Here is a 14,695-nt window from a genome sequence, read left to right on the forward strand (position 1 = left end):
GGTTGTTGGTCGGCACAGACTCGGTGGGCCGAAGGGACTGTTTTGGTGCTGTATCTCTAAATAAATAATAAAAATAAATAAATAGGGTGAATCACTGAACCCAGTCCATGTCATTGTGCATGTGATTCGACAGTGAAACCAGACTGTCTATTAGCACCACTGTGTCGACTGAAATCCATCTAGATCCTGCACCAAGGGGTCCTGAATCTCCCCCACCCTCTCACATGAGGACAGAGTGAGCGATAGAGAAGGAGAAAGAGAGAGACGTAACTAGAGAGTAATAGAGAGAATGTGAAGGTGGGGGGGGGGGGAGGGACAGAGAGCGAGAAAGAAAAAAACAGAGAGAGAGAGACAGAAAGAGAGACAAAGAGATAGAGTGACAGAACCAGTGAGGGAAATGCTGAGAGAGTTGGAGAGAGTAAGAGAAAGGGATAGCTTGAGATAAATTGTGTTTGTGTGTGAGAGAGTGAGAGATAGAGAGAGAGAGAAATAGATAAATATAGAGAGTGACAGATATAGAGAGAGAGAGTCAGGGGAGATAAAATGAGAGAGAAGGGCATATCGACAGAAACAAAGTGAAATTGACATCCGAGGGATAAACAGAGAGTGAGAGAGTGTGTCTGTATTACATATATAAAGAGAGAAAGAGTTTGGGGTAATGAAAGAGAGACAGAGTGAGAAAGGAAGTGTCACTGAAAGTGGCAACGCAGGTGGAAAAGATAGTCAAGAAGGCACACGACATGCTTGCCTTCATCGGTCGGGGCATAGAGCATAAAAATTGGCAAGTCATGCTGCTGCTGTACAGAACCTTAGTTAGGCCACACTTAGATTATTGCTTGCAATTCTGGTCGCCACACTACCAGAAGGACGGGGAGGCTTTGGAGAGGGTACAGAGGAGGTTTACCAGGATGTTGCCTGATCTGGAGGGCATTAGCTATGAGGAGAGGTTGGATAAACTCGGATTGTTTTCACTGGAACGACGGAGGTGGAGGGGCGACATGATAGAGGTTTACAAAGTTATAAGTGGCATGGACAGAGTGGATCGTCAGAAGCTTTTTCCCAGGGTGGAAGAGTCAGTTACTGGGGGACATAGGTTTAAGGTGAGAAGGCCAAAGTTTAGAGGGGATGTGCGAGGCAAGCTCTTTACGCAGAGGGTGGTGAGTGCCTGGAACTTGATGCCAGGGGAGGTCGTGGAAGCAGGTACGATAGCGACGTTTAAGAGGCATCTTGACAAATATATGAATAGGAAGGGAATAGAGGGATACGGTCCCCGGAAGTGCAGAACGTTTTTATTTAGGCAGGCATCAAGATCGACGCAAGCTTAGAGGGCCGAATGGCCTGTTCCTGTGCTGTACTGTTCTTTGTTCCTTGTTCTTTGAAGATTGAGGCAGATAGAGAGAGGAAGAGAGAGAGAGAGAGAGGAGCGTTTAAGGGAGAGATAGACAGACACAGAGACACAGAGAGAGGGAGACAGGAAGAGTCAGAGGGAGAACCTAAGAGAGAGAAATAGACAGAGAGAACATACGGGAGAGACAGTGAGAGTTGGAGGGACAGAAGGCGAGAGAGAGAGAGGAGAGTGCAAGGGAGAGACAGAGTGAGACAGAGACACAGACAGAGAGAGAAACACATAGACAAAAAGAGAGAAAAAGAGAGACAGAGAGAGAAAGAGAGAGAGAGAGAAGCATGTATGGGAGAGAGAGAGAGCCCTACTCCCCTACCCTTTCCTCATCACCTTGCAAAATTTACCCTTTCAAGTCTTAATCCAATTGTCCGCTTTTTCAGGCACTGCTTTCCAGATGACAACAACGCTCTGAGTTTTAAAAAGAACTCACCCTTCCCTCTGGTTCTTGTTAAATGCCATGAAATGTGTTTCCACTGACTCGAGATCCTTCCCAGGGCATTGTAGAAGAAATATTCCATGACTGACTCAATCTTTTTCCTTCCTTTTTATCGCCTTCCAGATTTCAGGAAAGTTGATGAAAAGTTTCGATTAACTAAGCCGTGGCCAAAAACTCTGCAACAGGGCACTCGTCACAACATATCCTTCAGAAATATGGGAAAGGAGGAGGAGGCTATTGGGTCATATCCCTATCATTGATATGTTGTCATTTTCTATTGGTTAGTAACAGTTCGGCATCTGGCAAAACCCATTAGGTCTTTCAGAGGAATTGGATTACAACATAATTAAAATTTATGTCTCAATTGCTATTCAATTCATTTAACCACTTGTCAGCTGGTTAGCTGAGCTGGTTAATCTACTTTAACTAGTTGAGATGTCTCCTGTCCATCTTTGAACCGTTTGCACACTGAGCTTCATTTCTTTAAGTTGAGCTTCTTCATGAAGCACCCTTCTCTCTCTTGTGACATCAAGCAGGCTAATAAAAAGATCTGTGGAAATGATACGCTGTGGTTTTAACTCTGCTTTTCGCACCTTTACACAACATTTCACCAGGCATTGCAGTTCGCCAGCTCGCAGGAGAAAATACAAAACAGATACTGAGCTGAAAACAACATGACAAACACACAGCAGGAACAGAGTCGAAAGGGGCTCCTGAGGATGGGAGGAAATAACACGGCGGGCACATCAGTATTTTGGAGGAGTTTAGGATGGAGGGTCAATAGGGAATGTTAATAAGGGTTGCTGGGTGGGTGCCCAGCACAGCTTTTTGTATGACCGACTGGCTTGCCCAGTCATTTCAGAGTCAGCCACATTGTTGCAGGAATGGAGTCACCTTTTAGGCCAGGCCGGTTAAAGATGACAGATTTCCTTCTCTCAGTGAGAGATGGGTTTTTCAGGCAATCCAGTAGTTTTATGCTCACCATGACTGAGACCAGCTTTTTATCATTTTTTAAATTCGTTCATAGGATGTGGGCGTCGCTGGCCAGGCCAGCATTTATTGCCCATCTCTAATTGCCCTTGAGAAGGTGGTGGTGAGCTGCCTTCTTGAACCACTGCAGTCCATGTGTGGTAGTTACATCCACAGTGCTGTTAGGAAGGGAGTTCCAGGATTTTGACCCAGCGACAGTGAAGGAATGGCGATATAGTTCCAAGTCAGGATGGTGTGTGACTTGGAGGGGAGCTTGCAGGTGGTGGTGTCCCGATGCATCTGCTGCCCTTGTCATTCTAGTTGGTAGAGGTCGCGAGTTTGGAAGGTGCTGTCTAAGGAGACTTTGTGCATTGCTACAGTGCATCTTGTAGATGGTACACACTGCTGTCACTGTGTGTCGGTGGTGGAGGGAGTGAATGTTTATCTAACTAAGTGAACGTACATTATCCACCTTGCTGGGATTCGAATTCACGTCACCAAGTTATTAGCCCAGGCCTTTAGATTACTAGCCCAGTAACGTAACACTTTGCTACCTTACACTTCAACCTTCTTTTGAGCCTCAGCCCTAGGTGTGGAAAATACAAATGTGGGCGGGTTTCTACGTGTGATTCACTCACTGTTAAACCCACACACCAGCCTGTTTTTCTTTCTTAAGCTGTTTAAACGTTTGCAGCTGCACTCTGATAACCGCACATCCTGACTGCGTGTTTCCTGTCTCTGTGTCTCTCTGTATAATTCGATTCTGCTGCTGTGTTGTTCTGACAAAGTCTTTCCACAAAAAAACATGGAAAGAAAGCAGTACAGAGGAATTTGCAGGTAGTTAGGGCGACGAATTGAATTAACAGGGGAGATAGGAGGAGTTGCACTAGCTGGGTTGATCTTGCAGAGAGCTGGAATTGACTCGATGGGCCAAATGGCCTCCTTCTGTACTGTAACCAGTCTCTGATTCTATGATAGATTCCCTGTGGTCGGAGAATCTGAAAATATATTTGATCAGTCAATCAAGTGTGAAGGAAATGCAACACCCAACATGTTTACATTGCTGACTCTTTATTCCCTCAGGTATAGAAGATTAAACGGTGATCTGACTGAGGTGTTTAAAATGACTGAATGTGTTGATAGAATAGATAGAGATAAACTATATCCTGTTGTTGGGGGCGGGGCACGGGGGCAGAACAAGTTGGTTTAAACCCAAACATCGAGCCAGGCTATTCAGGAGTGATGTCAGGAAGCATTTCTTCACACAAAGGGACGTGGAAATCTGTTTCCTGTGTGCAGATTAGTGTTTGTAAGGTCAATAAAATTTTGCACGAATGGTGTGGTAGTGATTCCTTTAGAAGAACAACACTTTATCTTTAAGACAAGCAGTTAAACTATAAATGCATGTGCCAGAGTAGCATTTACCCCCACATCACGGTATTGTTTTTCATTACACCTCTGTTCATTATCAGAATGTCTATTGCACCATCTCTCTTTCTCTCTCTCTCTGTCTCTCTGTTTCTCTGAATCTATCTATCTATCTATCTATCTATCTATCTATCTATCTATCTATCTATCTATCTATCTATCTATCTATCTATCTATCTATCTATCTGCCTGTCTATCTGTCTGTCTATCTATCTATCTGTCTGTCTGTCTATCTATCTGTCTATCTATCTATCTGTCTGTCTGTCTATCTATCTATCTGTCTCCCTCCCTATCTGTCTGTCTATGGCTATCTAATTATCTGTCTGTCTACCTATTTCACTCTCTATATAGAATCTTTATCCATCAATATTTATCTACAAATCTATCTGTTGATCCCTCTGTCTATCTATTCTCTAAACCACCTGTAGAACTCCCAATTCATTTCTTTCACTCTCTCTATCCAGTTATTTATCTATCTGTCTAGTCATCTCTCTATCAATCTGTCTATCTATTTCTCTATCTATTGATCCCTTTATCCAACTGTATCTCTATCTATCTTATATGCCTATATATATATCTATACCTGCATTGCTCGATCTTTCTATTTAGTTCTCGATCATTATCTACCCACATATCACTCTATCTATCTATTGCTCTCTCCATCCATCACTTTCTTTCTTTATATCCAACTATCTACCTATCCATTTATTCCAACAGTTCATCTATCCATTTATTCATAACTTTCTTTAACTAACTATTTACCCATCACTCTGTCTATCTATTGCTACCTCTATCCATCTATTTCGTTATATCCATCTATCTCTTCATCTCGATTTCTCTCCCTGTATCTCCCTCTCTATCTATTGATATCTCTATCTATTGACTTTTCTGTCCATCTATATCTCCTATATGTCTATATAGGTCTATATGATCTGATATGATATGCCTTTATATGTCTCTAGAGATCGATCTTTCTATCTAACGCCCTATCTCTCTATTAGTATCTATCTATCTACCACTTTATCAATTGATGTCTCCATACAACTCTCTTTATATCTATCAATAGCTTTCTATATTTATATCTATCTATCAATCCCTTTCTACCTATCAGTCAATCCTTGTCTATCTATCCATCTAACTCTCTATCCGTCTATCCATCTATCTATCTATTTTTCTGTCCACCAGATTGACATTGGACTCTCATTGACAGGACCTGCATATAAGATCACAGACAGCAGGTGGCAGCAGAGATCAACATTTCATCCAATTCCATCATCCTGAGCTCAAGTGAGAAAGACAGGATGGAGGAAGGACAGGGGGCAGGAAAAAAGAAAGTTTGTTTGGGTGAAAAAGGGGGAAAAAAGAGATTGAAAGAACGTGACGAGAAAAGAGAGAAGAACTGCAAGAGAAATCCAAGGAAGGAGAAGAGTTTAGGAAAAAGGGGGCGGGAAGGAATGAGAAAGTAGAGAAAGAAAAAGAGAAGGGAAAGAAAATGGAGAGAAGAAATCAGAACAAGAAAGAAAGACAGAGAGGAAGAGAGATAGAGAGAAAGAAAGATAAACAATGAAGGAGAGGAGTAGATTGAAAGGAATGACAAAAGATAGAAAATTGGTCGATACAATAACAGAAAGTTTGATTGGATGAAATAAAAAAATTGATGGAAGAGAAGAATTAAAGAAAGGATAAAAGAATGATGGGGAGGAAGAAAGATAATTAAAATAAGGAACTAAAGACTGAAAGCATAACTAAATGAATGATATAAAAATGCTGAAGAAGGAAATTCAGCTGCAATAGGCATCACAGACTTTGCTGCACTGACCCAGCAGCCACATTTCCTCTGCATGGAGGGGGCAGGTGCACGGGGCCCAGAGACAGCGTCTCACCCAGTAGGAAATGAGACAAACATGGGCTCAATCTGCCAGCCTCTGAGCGGAGAGCACAGCAACAATAACAGGTGGCACTTTCCGTTAAACCACAGGGTGAAACTCGGGCGCAATGACCTACTTTACAAACCGTGCAGCGCGCCTGCATGCAGAAAGCTGAGCTGCACCATTTGAAAGTTCACATCCCACGGCCTCCGTTTGATATCTTTCCGTGCAGCTGCACAATGTTATTTTCCAGCTCCAGTCTTGTTTTGAGTTAATATTTTCCGGAGGAAATGACACTGTAACCGAATTTTAAAGTCACAGCTCATTATCGCTCCGGTTCACTCAAGCAGACAATCACTTTAACAAGCCAAATCTTTACCCCCATACAGTATGTAAGATTTCAGTGAACGTTTGGCCGACTCTGCTCTGTCTCATTGATATTTTCCAGTGTTACTGCTGAAATTTTGCATTTAGGGTTTTTTTTTTATATGTGGAGAATTGGAACGGGGAGTGAGCAAGTACTGGTAAAAAAGGGGAAGGGATGTGATTCGAGACCAGATTGTGTGTGTGAGAGAAAGAGCTAGGGAGAGCTGGGGAGAGAGACAAAGAGAGAGAGAGGGTGAGGGGAAGAGGGGGCAAGGGAGCGAGAGAGAGAGATAAACAAACAGAGGGGGCAAGATATGGAGAGAGAGAAAGACAGAGGGAAAGAGAGGGGAAGGGATGGAGAGAGAGAAAGACAGAGGGAAAGAGAAGGGAAGGGATGGAGAGAGACAAATAGACAGACAGGATAGAATATGGAGTGAAAGACAGGCAGCGAGAGAGAGAGAGAGAGAGGGTTACAGAGAGACAGAAAGGCAGACAATGAAAAATACTGAGGAGTCAGCAACTTGGAAAACGGTAAGCGAGGTGATAGAGAGAGAGGGGGAGGGGAGAGAGAGAGACAAACATGGTGAGTGATGGGGAATTAAGCAGGCAGCGCACAGAAAGAGGAAGAAATGAGATAGAAAGGAAAAGAGGTAGGGGAATGGCTGTATAAGAGATACAGAGAGAAAGAAGGGATAAATGAAAGATACAGGGAGAGAAAAATAGAAAGAGAGAGGGAGAATGATAGTGGGGAATAGAAAAGGAGAGAAAGATGCAGGGCATAGAGAAAGGCAGGGGACGTATAGAGACAGAGAACTGGTGAGATAGAGAGACCAGGAGCTAGAATAGTGGGTAGATAGAGCTGACAAAAAAGAGTTTCCGATTACCAAAAATGCAACGCTTGTAGCCTTCTAAAGCTGGTTTAAAGATTGACTTGATATCTACGTACATCAATCAGCCTGATAATGAAGGTATCTTTCAATGTCTGTAGCCAGTGAGAAAGTGTTCATCTTCCTGAGATGCAGGTCAGTGTGCACTGTTAGCCATCAGGAAAGAATGAACAGGCTGGGACACTTTTCTGTTGAATGAAGAAAGCTGAGGGGTGACCTGATAGACGTCTTTAGGCTTACGAAGGGGTTTGATAGGGGAGATGGGGCCATAAATATAAGACACATCACTATTGAATCCAATCAGGAGAGACTTCTTTACCCAGAGAGTGGTGGGAACGTGGAACTCGCTACCACTTTAAGAAGAATAGCATCGATGCCTTTAAGGGGAAGTTGGGAAAGCACTTGAAAGAGAACGGAATGGAAGGAGATGTGCTGGGGTGAGATGAAGCGTGGGTGGGAGGAGGCTCATGTGGAGCTGAAACACTGGCATGGACCAGACGGGCTGAATGGTCTGTTTCTGTGCTGAAATCTCTATGGAGCTGGGGTGCAGTTCAGACAAGGTCTCACTGAATGGCAGAACAGATGCGAGGATCAAAATGGCCCCCCTCTTGTTCCGAGGTTTCTTTGAACACAGCCTGGGTCTGGTGCAGTTAAACACAGAGGTGACTGGCTCGATCCCTCCCCAACAGTATCGCTCAGTAACCCCATAGGGCAGAAGGGAGACAGCAACCACCTGTCATTACCCATCTCCCACGTGGACAATCCCTTGGCGACTGTGAGCGCCATTGCCCGCTCAGAGCAAACCATTTACAAAGGAGGGGTGCAGCGTCCTGGGTGCCAAAGCCGGGGATGAAATTGCCCAAATCTAGAACAGTCTGGTAAAGCACTCATCGGTGAAATTGCGTGGAAGGACAGCATTGTGGTAGGAATGGTCTGGGCTCATAATGTCAAGATAAGAGTTCAAATCCCATCATAGTAGCTGGGGAATTTCAATTCTGCTAATTAGCTCAAAATGTGCAATAAATAGCTAACATCAGCAATGGCGACCTTGAAACTGCGAGAGATTTGTATCAAACTCCATCTGGTTAACTCATGTTCTTTAGGGACGGAAATCTGCAGCCGTTACCCGGCCTGGCCTGCATGCAACTCCAGACCCACAGCAATGTGGTTGACTCATAACCGCTCTCTGAAATGGCCTCGAAAGACATTCTTTTGTATTCAGGAAAGTAGTTCATCGCCACCTTCTCAGTGGCTGTCAGGGATGGGTTACACATAGCAACAGGGAAATAGGAGACCATTTAGCCTACTCGAACCTGCCACATAGAGCTAGGAAGAGATTCTGCACTCTCACGCCTGTTGCATAGAATTGGGCGGAGGAGGTCATTCGGTCCAGTAGAGTCTGTTGCATTGCAACAGGGGGGGTCCATTCAGCCCCTCGATTCTGTTACATAGGCATAGTGTGAGTCCATTAAACCCCGGCACATGTTCCACCATTCAATTAGCTCATGGAAGATATGCACACCAACCCCATTTCCCCATCTTTGCTCAATATCCCTTGATCCCGTTACCCAATAAAATTCATCTAATGTCTACCTGCATATTTTAATGTTGTTTGGAAATGTTGTGCCAAGCGCATGGGGTAAAACTGAAATAATAGTGGAGAGAAACGGTTTTCTTTGTCGAAATATTCTATTTATTTCTTAACCAGTGAACAAGAAAAGAATAAAAAATGTAGAAGATCACAAGCGAGCTGTCGATACTGGATCCACTGAGAACCCCACGACAAATAATGGACAATTATGAGCGCATTTTCCATCTGCAATCGATGAGGTGTCTGATACAAATAGTAATAACATTTCTGCATTAACAGAAAAGGGAAAAAAGACATTAATAGTTGCACTAAACAGAACTTGAAGTTACAATTTGTTTCCTACTGCTTAATATTATACACAGCTTTACTAGAATTGCACGGAATGAGGGACTTCAGTTTCATGGAAAGATCAGCAAAGCTGGAATTGATCGCCTTGGCATTAACAACTGGCTTTTTCAAAGAGCTAGCACTTGCACGATGGGCCAAGTGGCCTCCTTTCGTCCTGTAAGGTTGTATGTTTCTTTATAACATTTCAAACAGCACAGACTAACAATTAATAAACAGACAAAATAAACTGGAAAAAAAGTTTGCACGTTTCTCAAAGCTTCACCTACTGAGACAACAGGAATTTAATACATTGACGAGAATATGAAAGGACTTATTCTAGTGGAAAAGACAGACTGGGGCTTAAAATTTCCTCTGTTCGTTTCCCGCAGTGGTGATGGGTATTTAGGGTTGTCCGCCAAAGTTACGCGAGTACAGCGGGAGTGGTTTAGACGAAATTCACCCCCGAGATATTCACAATAATCGTATTTTCTCTCCCCTTGCTCCCTCGTGTGTTCTGCTGCTTATCCATCTTTTGAGTTCATTAATTTGCGACGATCAGTCAAACCTTTTGCTGTAAGACGTCTGGTATATGATAAAAAAAAGAGGGAGTTATTATCGTCATGGAATTATGGACTGATACAGAACAGAAGGAGGCCATTCGTCCCGCGTGCCTATACTGGCATTTTGAAAGAGCTGTCCAATTAGTCCCATTTCACAGTTCTTTCCCCTATAGCCCTGAGACTATTCCCTCCCCCACTACCTCAACCCCCTCAAACAAGTATTCATCCAATTCCCTCTTGAAAGTTACTACTGAATCAGCTTCCACCGACCTTTCAGCCAGTGCATTCTCAACCACAACAACTCGCTGGCTCAAAATATATTTCTCACCTGCCCCTCTGCTCCCTTGGCTAATCACCTTACAGCTGTGTCCTTGGTTGGGCAATCCTGCTGCCTCTTTGAAGCTGTTACCCCATTCATTGTCCTATCCAAACCATTCATCATTGTGCACACCTCTATTAAATCTCTCCTTAACCTTCCCTGATCCAAGGAGAACAATCCCAACTTCCGTATTCTCCTCACATCACTGAGGTCCCTCAACCCTGATACCGTTCAAGTAAATCGCCCCTTCACCCTCTCCAATGACTCGACATCACTGTCCTGACCAGATCATCATGTGCATGAATAATCGAGACGAACCATGCACATGCTCTTTCCTGCTCATGCATTCCTAACCTTGCATATAAAGTCTTGTAAAATCACAATAAGTTCAATTATTTTCCAAGGGAAATTCCAGAACATTGACAATTGTGTTCAACTGGATTAAATTGGTTGGTTAGTTTTGTGGGCACAGGAATGAATGGAAAGTGAATTGGTGTATTCCATCTGCGTGCAATAGGAATGCAAAACGTGGGCTCGTGAATATCGGATAATCACTCGTAATTTCAGTCTGGAATTCAGGAGAAACTTCTTTACCCAGTTTCACCATTACAATACCTATGTTAAGAACTTCAGTAATTTTAATCTTACCTTAGTTTTCCAAGCAATTGTTGAGATGAAAATTGTATAAAAGATGCTTTTGCAGATGAGGATCAGGTATGTCAATTTTGCCGTTGCCATGCTTTGGATTTTCGCCTCTGTAAAGTAAATGTAACAGAAAATGTTGCAATCTCTGTTCTCTCAAGGCAAGAAATGCTACTGCGTGAAAATGTAATGTGTGTCAGTGAAGCAGCCCAATGTAAGGGTCGAGCTGCGAAAGCAGAACTGATCTCCCTTTGACGCAAGGAGCCCTGGGGTATTCCTTACTACAAATGGAGTTCAGCAATATGGCCGATCTGAATTGGGGCCGCTGTAACTTCTGTGTCAGCTATGGCTCACGTATGTATCAGATCTAGCTGATTGGGTAACGCTCTCCTGTCTGAGTCGTACGATTGTGGGTTCATGCCCCAGTCCAAAGACATGAACCCCATAATCCAGACTGACTCTCCCAGTGCCAGTAGACAGCGTGTGTGCTGCACTGCAACTTTGGAGGAACCTTCTTTGAGATGATGTGTTAAACTAATTTAACCTCTGGGAAGTGGAACTGTCCCTCTTATCTCCACGCCAGATTCACACTATCAACTCCCAAGGAATTGTAAGTTTTAAGACAGGTGTACACAGCTCCCTCCCCTCCCATCCCCAGGCGTCTCCTCTCCCTCATCACAGGGCAGCATATTTCCCTGAGGTCGTGAACCCAAGAGGACTGTGATGTTATATCATTCGACTAGGCTGATTTCGAAATTCCCACGGCCTTTCCCTCCCAGAGGAGTTTTCTCATAAACTCGTTGTGCATGATAGTATGTATAACTGTAAAACTACAGCTTGGAAATGTTGAAATGAGTATATACATGAAATGTCTGACACAGTAATAATTCCAGAATTATTGGTGAATATTTTTTGAGTCATGGAGTCATTACAGCACAGAAAGAGGTCATTCGGCCCATCGAGTCCATGCAGGATCTCTACAGAGCAATCCAATCAGTCCAGCTCTCCCCTTCCATCTCCATTGCCCTGCAAGTTAATTACCCTCAACAGTCCGTCCAGTTTCCTTATGAAATCATTCATTATCTCCATTTCCACCACCCTCGTAGACAGTGACTTCCAGGTCATTACCACTCGCTGCATAAAACACTTCTTCCTCACATCTACCCCCCCACTGCATCTTTTTCCCAAAGCCTGAAAACTGTGACCGCCCCCCCCAGTCCTTGTGCCAGCAACTCATGGGGACAACTTTTCTTTGTCTACCTATTGTAAACCTGTCATAATCTTGTACAACTCTGTCAAATAGCCCCTCAATCTCCTTTTCTCCAAGGAGAACAACCCAGGTTCTCCAATGTAACTTTGTAGCTAAAATTCCTCATCTCTGGAACCATTGTGGTAAATCTCCTCTGCACCCTCTCAAGGACCCTCACCTCCTTTACAAAGTGTGGCGACCAGATACAGATAGAAGCAGATAGATATTCACCTTTACTTATACCGCACATTTCTGGGAAAAGAAAGAAAAATCAATAAACATTCAGCATCAGAATATTTTATGAAATCACTGTGTAAATGTAGATTATCACAATTGAGTCCCGCACTGTAGTCTAATATATTGAGAGTCATTTTAATTGAGTGTTTAACCATATCTTCCCCTTTACACTACAATATTGTTCTATTTCATGAATTATTTAATTATTTATTGACTTACTGATACATCTACTTGCTTATTCGTACTTTCATAAGAGCACAGGTGCGATATAAATGCAACTTTCTGATTTCTTTGAAGCTGAAATAAAATGGTATTGGTCTCACTAGTGTGCCTACCTGCTTTGACAGCTAATGTTGAACTGCTTGTTGCAGGCACTGATTCGTTAGTGTAGAGATCTACTCTGCACTCAACGTTCTTGGACCGAGCCCAATCTAGGGCGTCGAATCTCAGCCGGCTGCTGATGCTGTAAGATGTATTTTCTTTTGATAGGATGGCATTGAGATCAGTGTGAATGTTCGTGTCATTAGCATCTTTCTCCTTGCCATCGACAAGCCAGTGGATCTTGATGTTGTCGGGGTAGAAGTCGCTGACGAGGCAGACCACAGTGGCTTTTTTCTTTTCTCTAATCTCTTCGGGAGAGGGCTCAAAGACAGTAACTTTGGCAGGCCTAATCGTATCGTTTTCGCCTGCAGGAAAAGTAAATGGAGACAATATGGATGAGTATGAAACCCGTCTTGAGAATTTTAAACCACCAAACAATATCAACCTTTCAATCCTAGCCAGAGCAGTTAATTTTGTGCCAACTCCAGAATAAACCTCTCTGTTTCCCGAACACCGATCAGTCATAAAACGTAGAATCAGTTTGCAACCTCGACATGCTTTTGTACATTTTAACCCAAAGTGGCAGAAAATGATCATCTCAACCTCTTAGTCATTGAGGGAAGTACAAGTCTGTCTCATTATGAAAGAGGTTCTCCTGTCTATCTGAAAAGTGTTATCCTGAACTCTGGGCCAGCCTGTTCTCAATAAAAAGGCTATCACTCACCTTGTCCCATTATCTAGAGCCCTTTCCTATCAGGGAGGTTATGGGGAACATTTCTAAAGCTCTGGTTAGGCCACAACTAGAGTTTTGCAGCCAGTTCTGATCACCACATTTGAGGAAGGTAGTGAGTGTCCTTGAGAGGGTGCAGAGGATATTTAACAGAATGGTTCCAGGGATGAAGGATTTTAGCTACAAGGTTAGGTTGGAGAAGCTGGGATTGTTCTGCTTGGAGCAAAGGAGATTGAGGGGAGATTTGATGGCAGCGTACAAGATTATGACGGATTTAGATAAGGTAGACAAAGAAAAACTTCACCCATTAGTTGTTGGTACAAGGACCAGGAGAGACAGATTTCTGGTGCTGTGCAAAAGATGCAGGGGGGGTGTGAGGGGGGACATTTTTATGCCACGTGTGGTAATGACCTGGAACTCGCTGCCTGCAAGGGTGGTGGAAGCGGAGACAATGAATGATTTCAGAAGGAAATTGGATGGACACTTGAGGCAAATTAACTTGCAGGGCCATAAGGATAGAGCGGGTGAGTGGGACTGATTGGATTGCCAGACAGAGAGCTGGCATGGACTCGATGGGCTGAATGGCCCCCCTCTGTGCTGTATTATGATTCTAATCCTACTCTTGTCTCTTCCCCCAAATGTAATATTTAATAATTAGTGCTACCGTAAACTCACACATGAAAGGAGGGGACCATACAGCCTGTTGTGTGAATTCCAGCTCTTTGGTAGATCTAGCCAATTAATCCTACTCCCCACCCTGTTCTTCTCACATAACCCAGTAAACTATGTACCTTCAAACTCTCTCTATTTCCCTTTTGAAAGCTACTTTTGAAGTGAAGCTACTATTGAATCTGCTTTCAGCACCATGTCAGGCATTACATTCCAAATCACAACAACTCGCTGTTCAAACAAAATATTTCCTCATCCCCCCTTTTTTTTTCCAACGACCTTAAATCTGTGTCCTTCTGGTTACCGAACCTCCTACCACTGGAAAAAAGGGTTTCTCCCTTTTAACTCTATCGAAAGCCTTCCTGAGTTTCAGCACCTCGATTAAAATTTTCCCTGTACCTTCTCTGCTCTAAGGAGAACAATCCCAGCTTCTTCAATCTCTTCACGATTTCTGAAGTGCCTCAACTCTGGAACCATTCCAGTCAATCTACTCTGCATTCTCTCTAGGGACTTATCCTGTTTTCCAAAGGGTGGCACCAGAGTGGAACACAATGCTGCTACTGAGGCCTAAACAGTATTTTATAAATGTTCATGATAACAGCTTTGCTTTTTCCCTCTGTGCCTCTGTTTACAGAGCCAAAAGGATTCAGTGTGCCTTTTGATAGCCTTTTGAACCTGCCCTGCCACCTTCATA

At 43.3% G+C, this 14,695-nt stretch overlaps 1 protein-coding gene across 1 annotated transcript in view; it reads right to left on the bottom strand.

Annotated features, from left to right (window-relative positions):
• Positions 1-9,026: 9,026 nt before the first annotated feature.
• LOC137361226 (uncharacterized) overlaps positions 9,027-14,695 on the bottom strand; it is a 34,709-nt gene continuing 29,040 nt past the window's right edge. Inside the window, exons 12-15 of the mRNA XM_068026135.1 lie at positions 12,617-12,967; positions 12,276-12,296; positions 10,802-10,908; positions 9,027-9,856 (exon numbers count right to left, since the gene is read on the bottom strand). Coding sequence (XP_067882236.1) covers positions 9,830-9,856; positions 10,802-10,908; positions 12,276-12,296; positions 12,617-12,967 — 506 coding nt within the window. The 3' untranslated portion in view covers positions 9,027-9,829. The remainder of the gene's footprint in view (positions 9,857-10,801; positions 10,909-12,275; positions 12,297-12,616; positions 12,968-14,695) is intronic.

This window comes from Heterodontus francisci, unplaced genomic scaffold (genome assembly GCF_036365525.1).
Source record: "Heterodontus francisci isolate sHetFra1 unplaced genomic scaffold, sHetFra1.hap1 HAP1_SCAFFOLD_398, whole genome shotgun sequence".
Lineage (NCBI taxonomy): Eukaryota > Metazoa > Chordata > Chondrichthyes > Heterodontiformes > Heterodontidae > Heterodontus > Heterodontus francisci.